Source organism: Aspergillus multicolor, assembly GCF_047715735.1.
Source record: "Aspergillus multicolor strain CBS 133.54 unplaced genomic scaffold BDW74scaffold_12, whole genome shotgun sequence".
Taxonomy (NCBI): domain Eukaryota; kingdom Fungi; phylum Ascomycota; class Eurotiomycetes; order Eurotiales; family Aspergillaceae; genus Aspergillus; species Aspergillus multicolor.
This window is the reverse complement of record NW_027395963.1, coordinates 210174-222880: the sequence shown is the minus strand read 5'-3', so window position 1 is coordinate 222880 and position 12707 is coordinate 210174. Positions and strand designations below refer to the sequence as shown.

Below are 12707 nucleotides of genomic sequence, written 5' to 3'. Positions count from 1 at the left end.
CTTTAGAGATCCAACTGGAGGTGGCAATTTATCTCAAACCCAAAGACAACTGTCCCTCCTACGCGCCCTCCCCTATCTTGCGCGGCTGTTCACTGCTCGACACTTTGAGTCTGGAAGGGGAAAGTGCGAAAGTAAAACAATCCTGCATGTCCTGACAAAGTCGGACCCTTACAAGATCAATTACCAGGCAGAGCTGAACACTGCCATTTTTGCCAGTCTTATCTCCTGCACAGGCGCCAATCTATATGCCCAGAACAGATCTGGTAACACGCCGCCAATGAACACAATGACTTCAAGAAATTACGCCTTCGCCAAACTTATACTAGACAAAAATCCCGGCGGCATAAATGTCCAGAACAACCATGGATCCACCGCGCTCTTTGCGGGCGTCGACGCAGAATTCATAGAGGGAATAGAGCTCCTCCTCGCACAGCCCTCCATTGACCCGAATGTGCCTGCCGAGCGCGAATGGAACAAAACACCTCTATTGCACGCTGTCGCATGATGCTGCGATCGTGCTGTTGAGCTGCTACTCCAGTATCCCGCCACTGACGTAAATTACCAAGACTACAACGGCACAACGGCCCTTATCCAGGCAACGCAGCAGGCAGCGAAGGATCTGGTCCGGCTCATGATAAACCATCCCAACCTACTTGTCAACCTTGTGGACCATGAGGATGCAGCGGCCCTGAATTATGCTATAGTCTACCGCGAGGACGGCATCCTGGACATGCTCCTTGATCACTACCACATTGTTGTCGACCATTTGGATTGGGAGGGAAGGTCTGCGCTGCTCTCGGCTGTTGAGAAAGATAGACCGGATATCCTGGAGCGTCTGCCTTTTCGTGTCAGTGAGGATTTTGATATCAACGGGCGTGACCGCTTGGGCAAGACGCTTTACCAGGAGGCGAAGAGTGATGGGTGCAGACGAATAATTTTGGATTATGGGGCGGTGCCCGATGTTTAGGAGGAGTTGAAATGAGTCTATTGCGATTATGGCATGTGTGTGAGTCAAAAGCTTGGACAGAGGGAGACCATTCCTATCTATCTGCCTTGGCGAGATTATATGGTCCGTACCTGGAAGTGGAAAGTCACGACGGTCCTTAACAATCTGACGACACTCCCATTGGGCTGCCAGTGGTTAGCTGTGTGTCGAAGGCTGTAATCTTCTCGACAAGGCGATATCATATTGGGACACTAGAATATATCGCTAGCGATGCCGGGATATTAGGGAAGCCAAGGAAACCAAGGTGTTTCATCATTGAGCTGCGGCTTTAAGAACCCTGTCCATGGTCGAGGGAACCCTTGCCATTCGTCTTCGCTGAACTCTTGGTATAGCTGCTTGAAAAATCCTGGCATGGTGGATACGTCACGACTGCTTTTCCTTTTGGCAAAACGTTGGGCTGCGGATAAACTTGTTTGCTGGTCTTGTGAATGATGACTTGAGTAACCAAAGACACGCGGAAGTTCAATTGGAGATGAAATGTGAAGGTCTAACAAAACCGTGGTTTTTGGATAAAAAATGGACTGTTTGCAAGATTCTTGCTTGGTATGGACGAAGATGAAGCCATTCAGGGCATACACTGAGGAGGCGGCGACGCGCGGCAGTGCAGTTTCCCCCTCCTTCCTGTTTTGGGGGACCGACTCTCATTCCAAGCTTTCTTCCCCTCTTCCTCTCATCACCACCTTCATTCTTCGACCTCAAGATGCCATCCACCAATGATACACCGGGCTTCTTGATGAGAATCAGGCCTTCGGGGTCTTCACAAAAACCTTCTCGCAGATCGATACCAACGACGGCGAGTTTACAATCTCCAGCGTGCTCAACTCCACACCCAGTTTGATCTGCAACCAATTCCGGAACTCTACCGCTGCTAGCGAGCTGATCTCGTACGTGGATAGTGGACGTGTTGCGTCCAAGGTAATCGAAGACTCGTCGTGAGGCACCGGTTTAGAATATCAATGGTCACTTCGACGACAGACGCTGGCTCCGCCTCTGAGCGTAGCACGACGGATATAGCCTGAACGCCCTGTGACTCGGACTCTGTTTGCGTTCGATGCTCACCCCATTGCAGACATGGACCGGTGAAGCGCGCGTCACGGAGCAGGAATGAATCTGCCGGCTGCGGGACCTGCATACTGGTCACTAGATTGGCACTGCTGGCTGTGCATATGGGGACTGCGTCTTGAAGGAGGGTGGAATTCGGAAAATCTGTGCTGGACCTCCTATCAATGATGTTTCCTGATGACTGCCACGTCTGGTCCCGACAGCTTGGATCCGAAGCAGGCTAACCCAGCCCTAAATCCGGATGTGACTCGATCCCGATACCGATATCAGGTACGCGCTCGGATGGGGGTCGTACACCTTCCGGGGCCACTAATACCTGCCACAGCGCATCATTATGATGCGCTTGCCGTTTAAGGCTATGTCAAAGCATTTCAAAGAATCCTCGTCGGATTATTAATCACTTGAACCTTCATCTAAATGTCATGCTGGGGCGGACATATTATAAAAATCTGGGAACATGGGGTCAGTACTTTATCCCATATATCAAACCTCATCGTCCACTAGCGACTACATTCACTACGAGTCCTCCAGCTTGCGATGGCTACTCACGACAACACCGTGGTGTTCATCACCGGCGCCAGCCGAGGCAAGTACACCTCATCCTGTCTGTCGCCCATCACCATCCCACTAACCGTTATGATAGGCATTGGACGGACCCTGGTGGAAACGTTCCTCCGTCGACCAAATTACACTGTCATTGGAAGCGTCCGTGACTTAGGCGCAGACTACATCGCCGAGCTTGAAACCCCCCACAAAGCCTCTGGCTCCCATCTGCACCTGATGAGAATTGAAGCAAATAACCCAACCGACCCAGGGGCAGCCGTCAAGGACATTCTGGCCCACGGCATCTCGCAAATTGACCTCGTAATCGCGAACGCCGGCGGCGCAGGCGAGAAGGGAATCATCCCGCTGGACACCGAGAGCTATGAGATTACCATGGAAGTCTTTGCAGTCAATGCACTCGGTCCACTGGCGCTGTACCAGGCTGTCAAGCCATTGTTGGAGAAGTCAAGATCCCCAAGATGGATGTCAATCTCTAGTGCGGCGGGCTCGATTGGACGGCTGGAAGTCCATCGGGCGCATGTTGCGCCGGCTTATGGGATTGCGAAGGCGGGGTTGAATTGGCTTACGACGTGAGACTGGTCGTGCTCATAGGATATATGAGAGAATTGAGGCTGACTTGCACTGCCTGGCAGTGCCATCCACAGTGCGAATACGGAGTTTATTGCATTCGCTGTGCACCCAGGATAAGCCAGCCATTGGCAACATTCGGGACTTACAGAAGATGGTAATATTGTCTGTTTTAGCCTTGTACAGACAGAAAGTGGCAACAAAAGTGCTCGCGCGATGGACCTTCTCCAGGCCCCCAATTCGCAGCGGCAGAGTGTTGATGGTATCTTGGATCTGGTAGGTGATGTCTTCTCTGCTATTGATGTGAGAACGGTGGAAGATCAAGACTGACAGATCGAAACTCGCAGGTTGATAACGCGACAAGAGAGAAGACCTCGGGCCGAGTTTTCAACGTTATTGACGGGACTGAAATTCCTTGGTGAGGCAGTGACTACGGGTTGGTGGTGAATCTTCACGGATTCCGGGGTTCTTGGAGACGCCCACACATGGGTTCGTGTTCCCTGGGGTCTGCATTTGCGGTTTGGGACTCCGTCAAATGAGCATCTATCGGCTATGACAACGTCATGATTACACCTGAGAAAGACTGGCTCGCCAACAGAGTGGTGAAATTGCACATCTATAGGCGCACCATGACGAGTTCACCAAACCAAATAGCGGCTCCTAATACACCTTTTATCTACTGTATCCTCGTTCCACCCATCGGTCTACTCTCCTCCGGCCATATGACTGGAAGCTTGGTCACCGTAGACGAATCGCTAGATAGTGCGGCGAAACATCCGACCCGCAGATTTCAGTTGTCCGCCAATCAACGCTCTTGATCGTGAAGGCATCGGATATTCCCCGATCTAATCTTAGACTTGGGCTTTTAGACCCGGGGCCTGGACCCTGGTTCCTGCCAAGTTCTTTGCCCCTGATCTCTCCCCATTTATTTTCCGATCGCCTGCTGTTTTCTCTGCTCAGTTTCTTCGCAGGTCTTCCCCAGATTCTTCTCCAAAACATCAACAACCGCCAAGATGCTCGTCAAGTCCATAATCATCCCAACCCTGGCATCTCTCGCCTACGCCGAGAGCACAGTCACCTCCATGTTCATCTATGGCGCAGACACACAACCTCTCGCCGCCTCAGTCGTCAGCAATGTACGTTGCCAGCCATCCATGAACCATCTGGTTTCTCCAGTTACTAATGTCACTGATAGGACGCATCGGCCACAACCTACAGCATCAATTGCCCCCCGGGTACCGACGGCAGCGACTGCGGCATGGGGCCCGGCCTGACCCTCATCGCCAACGACGCCGCCGACAAGACGACGTTTATCATGGACGATGGGGATAGTTTGTACGCTCCGCCCCGACCTTCTTCATCTCCTCTATCTTATCGCGGTGTACTAATATGTCCTAGCCATTTCACCGTCAAATGCGCCGTCACAAAATCATCCGCGACCTGCGTCGAGAGCGCCGGTGGTCCCGACGCAAATTTCCCCGGTGTGGCCACGAGTACGACGGATGTTAGCCTTATGCCTGTGACTGTTACCGCGGGGAAGATCACGAGTGGCCATGGGTCTGCGACGTCCACGGCGACCGCAACGGGCTCTCCGACTTTGTCGTCTACGAAGACTACGCCCACGCCCTCGCTTGCGTCTGCTGCGCAGGGGTCTGGCTCTGGCAATTCGACGCAGACGGCGTCTGATCCTTCTGAGACTGGGGCTGCAGCTAAGGTGGATGGTGTATTTAGGGTTGTGCTTGGGGGTGCGGCTGTTGCGCTTTTGGGGGCTGTGCTTTAGATTGAGGGATTTGTCTCCTGATAACGTGGGATGTTTGTATTGTACTAGAATCTGTATATTACTATCTAGACACTGTATTATATTCTATGGCTTAACGCTGTACAGCAATGATTTTGATGCCGGGCATGCTGGCCGTGGCTGAGGTGGACGCCATCCAGCCCAGTACACTAAAAATGCAGTGCAACGGAAGCCGTGTTTCACTGGCTGATTAGGAAGTAAAAAAGGAAGAAATATATATTAATTTCTTGAAGCCAGGCTGCCAGGGAACTATTCTGTATATCCAAATCAAAACAAACTTTCTATTCATATTTGCAATGGCCAATGATTAACCGGACTACAGCTTCACACTCCGATGCCCACCCACAACCCTCGGCAACTCAACTCCCCATGCAATCCGGCAGTCCCAGCGCAGTGTCTCCCCAGATATCTCACTCGCTGACTTAGGATCTTGAAACACAATGTCGCGCCAGACCGTGTCTCCAACCCCCAGCTCACCACTCACCCAGCGTCGTGCAATCTCCCTCGCCACTGCATCCCCGTCGCGCTGTGCGTCAAGGGCAAGCAATATCCCAGAGAGTATCCGGGCAAGAGTGAACATCACTCTCCTCCCATCCCCAACCGCGAGCGCATGTGAGGCGCGTAGAGCGATAAAGCGGTCCTTGAATGCTTTCCAAGCTCCCCTCAATGTATCCCCTATATCACCGGTATCAAGTAACCCTAACACCCTCTCAACCCACCCCGCCAGAACACCGAAGTTCTCTCCCTTGAGCAAGAACCTCACGCACTCGCTCGCGAGCACATTACTCGTCCCCTCCCAGATACAGTTCACCAGTGTATCTCTTAGGATTCGCGAGATGTTGAACTCGGGCTCATCGGGCTCATCCATGTACCCCACGCCCCCCATGGTCTCTTGACAGTCTTGTATAGCGGAGACTGCCATTTTCGAGATTACGGCTTTTGAAGTGGCTGTTAGGACTCGGAAGAGTGTTGTTGCTTCAACACCTGGTTTTGGAAGGTGAGCGACACTTTGAGTGGTAGAGGCATTGTGGTTCTCGACGACACCCATAACAGCAACAGTAAAAAACGCCAACTCCATAGCCCCCCGATGCCGACCCTCAAGCTCAGCTACCAGACGTAGGTGCATGGGTATAAGCCACAACGGTTCCCCCACTGTAGTTCTCGTCTTAGAAAACGTCTTTGCAATGTCTAGAGCGCGACGCCACGCGGCAAGACTCCCGATGAATGTATGCGTGCGCGTGATATTTAGCAGCGGGGCGATGGTCGCCACGCCCTTGTCCAGCTCTCCAACGAGGTGCGCGCGCATACCCTTCAGCTCAAGTTCTGCGGTGGGGAGTTCTTTCGTACCGAGTTTGTTCTTTAGTCGGTGGATGTGGACGCCGTTGCTTATTTCTTGCTTTGATCCGTCTGCATCAACGATTGTTCGTCGGAGGGGCGCAAGGAACAAGCTCAGCTTTCCGGACGGGGCCGTCTTCGCAAGGAGCAGAGCGACGTTTGCGTCTGTAGCCGAGGAGAAGAATTTGAACCCGTTGACCACGTAATCTCCCTCGTCGAGACCCAAGGAACCATCTGCGTTCCGTAACGATGATGCCGGGAGAGGCGAGTACACAGCCCAAGTCTCTGTATTCTGGACGTCGCTGCCACCGGCGCGTTCCGTCATCCACTGCCCTGATGTCCAGGTGTCGGGACCGCGGGAAAGGAGATGTCGGAGGGTGGTTTTGAACGCGTGCGTGTCTGGGAGGTTCTTGCGTGCTATCTCGGCGGAGATGATTAGGGCTGCGCCGTCGGTCATGCTTGCTGGGCAGGAGGTTAGGGCTGAGGAGGAGGATGTTATGTAGTTCCTGTACACGGTCAGAATCTGCTCTTACTTGATTGTGAAGGGGCTGCAATTCCAGGACGATGAAGGCAGGGAAAATGGGAGAACTTACACAGCATACTGCGCCATCCTCCTTCCGTTCCCGTATGTATCCTCATAGCCTAGGGCGACGACACTGGCAAGCGTAGTTGGTCAGCCATCTCGACAACTCACACGCCCCTTTCAACGGAACATGATACCGCAATCTCGTACGTAGAATGAGCAAAGGGGACAAACTCACCCATTTTGCTGCCCCCAAGCCCCCAACCTCTTCCACCCCTCACTCGTAACCAACCGATCAACGGGATACCGCTCGCCCCAGACATTATAACCCTTGACGTATGGTTGGTTCCGTTCCGCGTCGGCACACCATTCCGTAATTCTTGGTGAGAGTGCTTCGTCGCCGAGGCGTGTGAGCTCCGGTGTCAGGGAGTCGAGGTGTTGGGGGATGTACCCTACATACTTGAGATGTTAGTGCACCTAGAAGTGTTCAGGAAGGTATGGGAGGAAAGTACATTTGAGAAGCCTCTGCAACGCTGAATCAGAGGTGTGGGTGTTAGTCAATGGCGCGGGTCTCGTGAAGTGGCCGGTGGTAGCCGTTGCGGGGGATAGTGGAGGGGGTGCCATGGCTTTTGGGTAATCAGTCGCGGGAAAGATCCAGAAACCCTTCAAAGAACAATAGAGCGGTATAATGTAAGTCTGATACCGGCAAAAGGGGAGAAGACATCGGGAAGAAGTAAAAACATGGTCCTCAAGAGCTCGTAGATGAGCCTCGGGGACTGAGGGGAGGAGAGGATGAACCGAGGTACTCCATACCCAGCGATGAAAGATATTATGGGGAAGCTACGGTAATCGAAATCTGGGACCTCGTGGCTTGACCTTTCTTGTGACCATTGTTCGTAGACTTCTCAATGTACCCTTTGCAGCTGATGACATGATTGCCTGATTTCGAGGGTTGGTGTCTAGCAGGATTCGTCCAGGGTCATGAATGAAGACAATACCCACATGATCTCCCCCAAGGCATCGAGAGGTACAGTACGTAGCGAAATTGAATTGGAAACCTTAGCCGAGCTGAACTCTGTGTATAGCTATTGCCAATGCTTATCCCGACCTATAGTAGGAAGCCTTAAGTCAAAGCACCGATCTACGATTCCTTCGATCAGGCTGGGTAGAAGCGATCTGGGGATTGCGGGGATCTTGGCAAGATTAAAACATTGCTTCTATTGTGTACTCGAGTAATAAGCACAATGGATTAGACGATTCGTGCGTGACCTGGTGATGATGCGAACTTAACACCCTGAACCTTGGAACATCCCCCGGGGGCGCTATACTCGGTGCCCTACGCAGCCAGCTCAGCCCAGGGCCGTACCCGCGCTTGTATAAAAACGTCCTGAACAGATCATAACTCATAACTCATTCATTCAATAATTCCTATCGTCGTCCATCCTCTCCTCTACCAAGCAAGATCCTTCGCGCGCGGCCCGACCCCTGGACAAGCCGCGCGATCCAACTTCTCACAAAATCTAACCTCCTCACCAACCTTCGCATCATTCGCTATACCCTTCGGAACAGCAGGCCAAATCTCCTCTCCCGCCTTCTCTTCAGCCCGTTGATGCTCAACAAGCATGCTCCTCAAACTCTCCTGGAACCTTATCGGCCCCTTCTCCTTATCAGGGTGCAGTTCGCCGTTAACAAATACCCCGGTTCTTAGACTCCTCTGAACACCCTCACAAAGCTCCCGATCCTCATCAAGGACCTGCCGATAGAACTTCATGATCGTGTCAAACTCCTCATCGCTCGCATCCTTATGTCGGAACACCTCATTCTCGATCTTGGACGTCGTCGCTGTCACCGGGATCATGCGCTGGATGTAAAAGAATTTGTTTGTGACCGTGACACTGGTCCCAGGGAAGAAGAATGTAATTGCGCGTTGGAACTGCGCGTCGATGCTCCCCTTGTTCACGATGTGGTGTTCCATGTACCGTGCGTTGCTATTAGGTTCAACGCGGTACTTGGGGAGGTCGGTGACGCCGGAGATGAGAGGATGGGATGTGGCGCAGTGGTAGCACTCGTTGTAGTTCTCGATCTGGAGTTTCCAGTTGCTGTCGACGTCCATTTCCCACGAGTGGTCGAAGGTGTAGTCGGCGGCAAAATCGAACTTCTGCATCCGGTCTTCGGTGTCGACGGTGCCAAACTCGTCGCGCCATTTGATGTCGGGTTCGCCGGCTTGCAGATTTACCCAGACGAAGCCTACGGCGTCGACGTGGACGTGGATGGGGAGGAGGCTGTTGGACGCTTTATCGAAGTCCGGGACTGTTTCGAAGCGGGGCGCTTTGGCGAGGTTCCCCTTTAGCCCGTAGGACCAGCCATGATATCGGCATGTCAGGATCGATGCTGTGCCCTCGCGGCCTTGAACGACGGGATATGCGCGGTGGCGGCAGATGTTGTGGAAGCCGTTGATGTTGCCGTCCCGGTCGCGGACGAGGAAGAACGAGAAGTCGGCGATTGTGAAGGAGAGGTAGTCGCCTGCTTTTGTGAATCGATTGGCGTGCGTCAAGAGTATCCAGCGCTTGGAGAAGATGGCCCGCCGCTCGAGCTGGTACATGGCTTCGGAGCGGTACCATGATGCTGGAATGCTTCGAGGAGGTTGTTCCTTCTCTGAGTGGTAGCCGAATAGTCGCCACATTTCGGCCGGTAGATTATGATCTAGGTTGATAGTTGAGCCAACGCAGGATGGCGAGTTGAGCAGTTCATGGATCAAATAGCCAGAGAAGCTCTCAAGTGGGGGTTGGAGTAAAGACACAAGGATGGGGGCGCCTCTATCTAATCTGAACGCGATAAGCAGAAGGCGATATCGATATCTGGGGAAGATGGAAGGAAAGATATTACAAACGCATATCGCCTCATAGATCTACTCCAAATCAGCGTACCTGGTTGAAAGCGGACACAGCGCAACTTGTATTCTGTCTCGCGTCACAACGTTCATTATCACACATACCATACAGACCATACCGGTGCTGAGAAAGGTGCTCATCGGCCGTCATCAATACTCGAAAATCCAGTCTATGGAGCGTCATGCTGCCGCTAGACGAATATCGTGCAACTTGCGCAGTTTCCGCACGACTTTATCGGGATTTGATAAGTCGACCCAGGTCCAATTTCCGCCTCTGACAAGCTTGAGCAGAATCCACACACCAATAAAGACTAGAATCTGGAACAATCCGTCAGTATTTGGTAGGCGAAATGGAGAGTCGACATACAAAGAGATATGAGGACAGAAAAGGGAACTTATAGAAGCCACCCCACAGCGCTGCTCCGTTGGCAACGATCAAAACGAACAGACAGCCTGCGAGTGCAATATAAGCAAGATACGGCTGAAGTCTCCCGCGGTAGGGGTAGTCGTTGTCGTCGACTTCAGAGAATCGGCGAACGAGCGGAAGCTGCTGTCGCTCAATAACGGTGCGATGACTGCTGATGCAATGGTAATATCGAATAAACGCAAGCGCCTCGCACGCCCAGACAACAATGACCGGGACACTGCCCATCTGAGCAAGAATTTCAACAAACATGCCAATGGGAGTCGCGGTTGTTGTGCCGCCGCGCAATTGGAGGAATGGGACCCAGACAAACGCAAGCGCGCTGAATACCATGGCCCGTATAGGGACCTTGCGCGAATTTGTTCGGCCAAGGAAAGCCATGAGTCGAATATACCAACGCTGGCCTCTCCCCCCGTCCAGCCTGCTAGTCAGGCCGAAGAGCGCCCTCGAAGCAACGTATAGGTTTGTGCTCGCGCAGGTGACGCAGGTAAAGACGAGAAAAGCGTTGAAGACGTTATGCAGATGCGGTATCCTAGACTCAGCAGCAATCGCCACGAACGCCGAGGCAGTATCGGTCTGAACACCAGGTGCAGCAGGAACACAATCTCGTGTTACATCTATCCAGCTGAGACGAGGAAGGCTGCAGCGGGTCCAAGGTATGTCGAACGAGACGAGTAGTCCGCTGATTGTGTAAGCCAGGGTGGCTAGTAGCGAGAAGTATATCGAAGAGAACTTGACCGTGCCTCCGATTTGCGTATCCTGGCGTGGCATATCCTCCGAATTTGCGTCATCGTTCCCTCGCTTGCGCGTGTCTGGCGCTGACTCGAGCGCCGACGCCGCGACGATTTCAACCCCCACATATGCAAAGGTCGCGATCGATAGACACATCCTACTAGATTAGCGGAGACGTGTAATGCGAAGCAGGTGGCTCACAGAAACGCGATTCCCCAATTGTTGGCAGCATCGTAGTCAAATACTACGGGGTGAGTCCAGTCTACAACTTTCAGTAGGGCCCAGGGTCAATGGAATGAAAGAAGACGCACATTTTGTACCGATGTAATCGTTCGCGCCCGCTATGCATGTCAGTCAAAGGTTTTGACTTGTCGACAACGACGTCTTACCACCTGCGTTGATTGCAATCAGGGCGACGATGATCACTCCAAGACAGGCTATCTTTATAGCCCCGGTAGCTACCTCAAGTGACCCATATACCTTGGACAAGGTCAGCTCTATTACGCGAGCGTCAAGAGGCGTAACGCACATACCTCGATGCCCGTGGCATTCACCAAGACCAATATCAGTGGGACCAAGAAGTAGACCACAACACCATCGAGGGCTTTACTACCATCGGCCCCAGTCCAAAAATCAACTTCCGCAGCGAGAGTGGCTACAAGCGCGCCGAAGCTCACTGAGTACGTGAACCTGCTAAAATGTCAGTCAACAACCATGCGTTAAGCTCCGGAATACATACCAATATGCGATTCCAACGGCGATTCCAAGTTCCTGATCCACAAACTCACTGACGTACACCGACAGTGCTCCGGGAATTGGCCATATGCACAACATCTCGGTAATGCATTGCATGACGGCGAATGACAAAAGTCCGATCAACAGGAAGGAAAGGACGGCCGCCAGCGGGCCGGCAAGCTCAAGAATCTGGCCGCCGCGCCAGTATAACCCAGTTCCCAGCGTACCGTTTACCGTAATCATCTATCGTCGGTTAGTTAGTGGAGACTTACACGTCAACCACGTGGTTGGCACGAGTTGTGTGGGTTGCGCAGCCACCGGGGGCGTCGAATGCAAGGGGTGGAACTTACGAAGATGTGTATCCCTTTGAGCTTCCGCTTCACCGTTCTATTCGCATTTGGTGAGACATAGAGTGTCTTCGCTTGCCTGATCTTAAACTGGTCGGTGTCATGAAGATTCTCGCTGGACACACCACTCAAGGGCGGTTGATCATGAGAGGTGTGAGAGGTCAACCTGGGGTTATGGATGACATCTGACCTCACGCTGTCTGCTGCAAGGGAAGGTCGTGGGTACCACTCAGGAATCCAGTCCGGCAGTTCCGTTGTCTGGTGGACCTGCATATTTTGTGTTTACGTGCGGTCGGGCATTTGTCAGGAAGGGCGAAGGATGTCATTCCACGAAGCAGGCGGGTCTGACATATAGCAGAATATTGATTCTAGGCAAACGGTTCCCAGACGCCACGACTTCGGCGAGAGTCTGCTGGGGAGATTGATGGCGAAAACATTCATGAGCCCGGGCATCCACGCCAGCCAACGCCGAGTCTGCTCAGAGAAGAGGGGGTGTTTCAGCCGCTCGTATTGACAAGGTTCTAGCCAGACAGGGAATGGCTTGCGCCCATTGGACATCTGATAAGGCCAATCCTTCCACTCAGGTGATTAAAATCGGGTGAGAGGGCAGTGCCGCCCTGTCTTTTGAGTCCTAGCCAATAACATGAGCGCCATTCATCTTTACTTTTTCCATCGCCATGTGGTGTACTCCGTACTCTGTAACTCGTACCGCCTGGTGACGTGG

General features: G+C 52.7%; 7 protein-coding genes across 7 annotated transcripts; 3 read left to right on the top strand and 4 right to left on the bottom strand.

Moving 5' to 3' along the window:
* Window positions 1-471: 471 nt before the first annotated feature.
* BDW74DRAFT_153020 (uncharacterized protein) lies at window positions 472-1656 on the top strand. The gene has a single exon (XM_073724456.1). The coding sequence runs from the start codon at window positions 632-634 to the stop codon at window positions 965-967; it is 336 nt and encodes a 111-aa protein (XP_073583835.1). The 5' UTR covers window positions 472-631; the 3' UTR covers window positions 968-1656.
* Window positions 1657-1681: 25 nt separating this feature from the next.
* BDW74DRAFT_153019 (uncharacterized protein) lies at window positions 1682-2495 on the bottom strand. The gene has a single exon (XM_073724454.1). It carries the CDS (start codon window positions 2136-2138, stop codon window positions 1875-1877), a length of 264 nt encoding a protein of 87 aa, XP_073583834.1. The 5' UTR covers window positions 2139-2495; the 3' UTR covers window positions 1682-1874.
* Window positions 2496-2709: 214 nt separating this feature from the next.
* On the top strand, window positions 2710-3576 carry BDW74DRAFT_19184 (uncharacterized protein). The gene is made up of 3 exons (XM_073732155.1): window positions 2710-3201; window positions 3265-3475; window positions 3547-3576. The coding sequence occupies exons 1-2, from the start codon at window positions 2849-2851 to the stop codon at window positions 3317-3319; spliced, it is 408 nt and encodes a 135-aa protein (XP_073583833.1). The 5' UTR covers window positions 2710-2848; the 3' UTR covers window positions 3320-3475; window positions 3547-3576.
* A 603-nt stretch (window positions 3577-4179) lies between these two features.
* Window positions 4180-5120, top strand: BDW74DRAFT_153016 (uncharacterized protein). The gene is made up of 3 exons (XM_073724453.1): window positions 4180-4335; window positions 4395-4534; window positions 4598-5120. The coding sequence occupies exons 1-3, from the start codon at window positions 4213-4215 to the stop codon at window positions 4977-4979; spliced, it is 645 nt and encodes a 214-aa protein (XP_073583832.1). The 5' UTR covers window positions 4180-4212; the 3' UTR covers window positions 4980-5120.
* Window positions 5121-5313: 193 nt separating this feature from the next.
* BDW74DRAFT_185216 (putative acyl-CoA dehydrogenase) lies at window positions 5314-7479 on the bottom strand (the record flags this gene model as incomplete). Its single annotated transcript, XM_073731000.1, has 4 exons — window positions 5314-6838; window positions 6926-6988; window positions 7094-7307; window positions 7368-7479. The coding sequence occupies 4 exons, from the start codon at window positions 7477-7479 to the stop codon at window positions 5314-5316; spliced, it is 1914 nt and encodes a 637-aa protein (XP_073583831.1).
* Window positions 7480-8047: 568 nt separating this feature from the next.
* BDW74DRAFT_19125 (aromatic ring-hydroxylating oxygenase subunit alpha) lies at window positions 8048-9807 on the bottom strand. The gene has a single exon (XM_073732154.1). The coding sequence runs from the start codon at window positions 9536-9538 to the stop codon at window positions 8306-8308; it is 1233 nt and encodes a 410-aa protein (XP_073583830.1). The 5' UTR covers window positions 9539-9807; the 3' UTR covers window positions 8048-8305.
* Window positions 9732-12358, bottom strand: BDW74DRAFT_19060 (uncharacterized protein). The gene is made up of 8 exons (XM_073732153.1): window positions 11987-12358; window positions 11641-11879; window positions 11435-11591; window positions 11291-11381; window positions 11213-11242; window positions 11103-11163; window positions 10113-11058; window positions 9732-10063 (listed from the first exon to the last, which is right to left on the bottom strand). The coding sequence occupies exons 1-8, from the start codon at window positions 12254-12256 to the stop codon at window positions 9926-9928; spliced, it is 1932 nt and encodes a 643-aa protein (XP_073583829.1). The 5' UTR covers window positions 12257-12358; the 3' UTR covers window positions 9732-9925.
* Window positions 12359-12707: the final 349 nt, after the last annotated feature.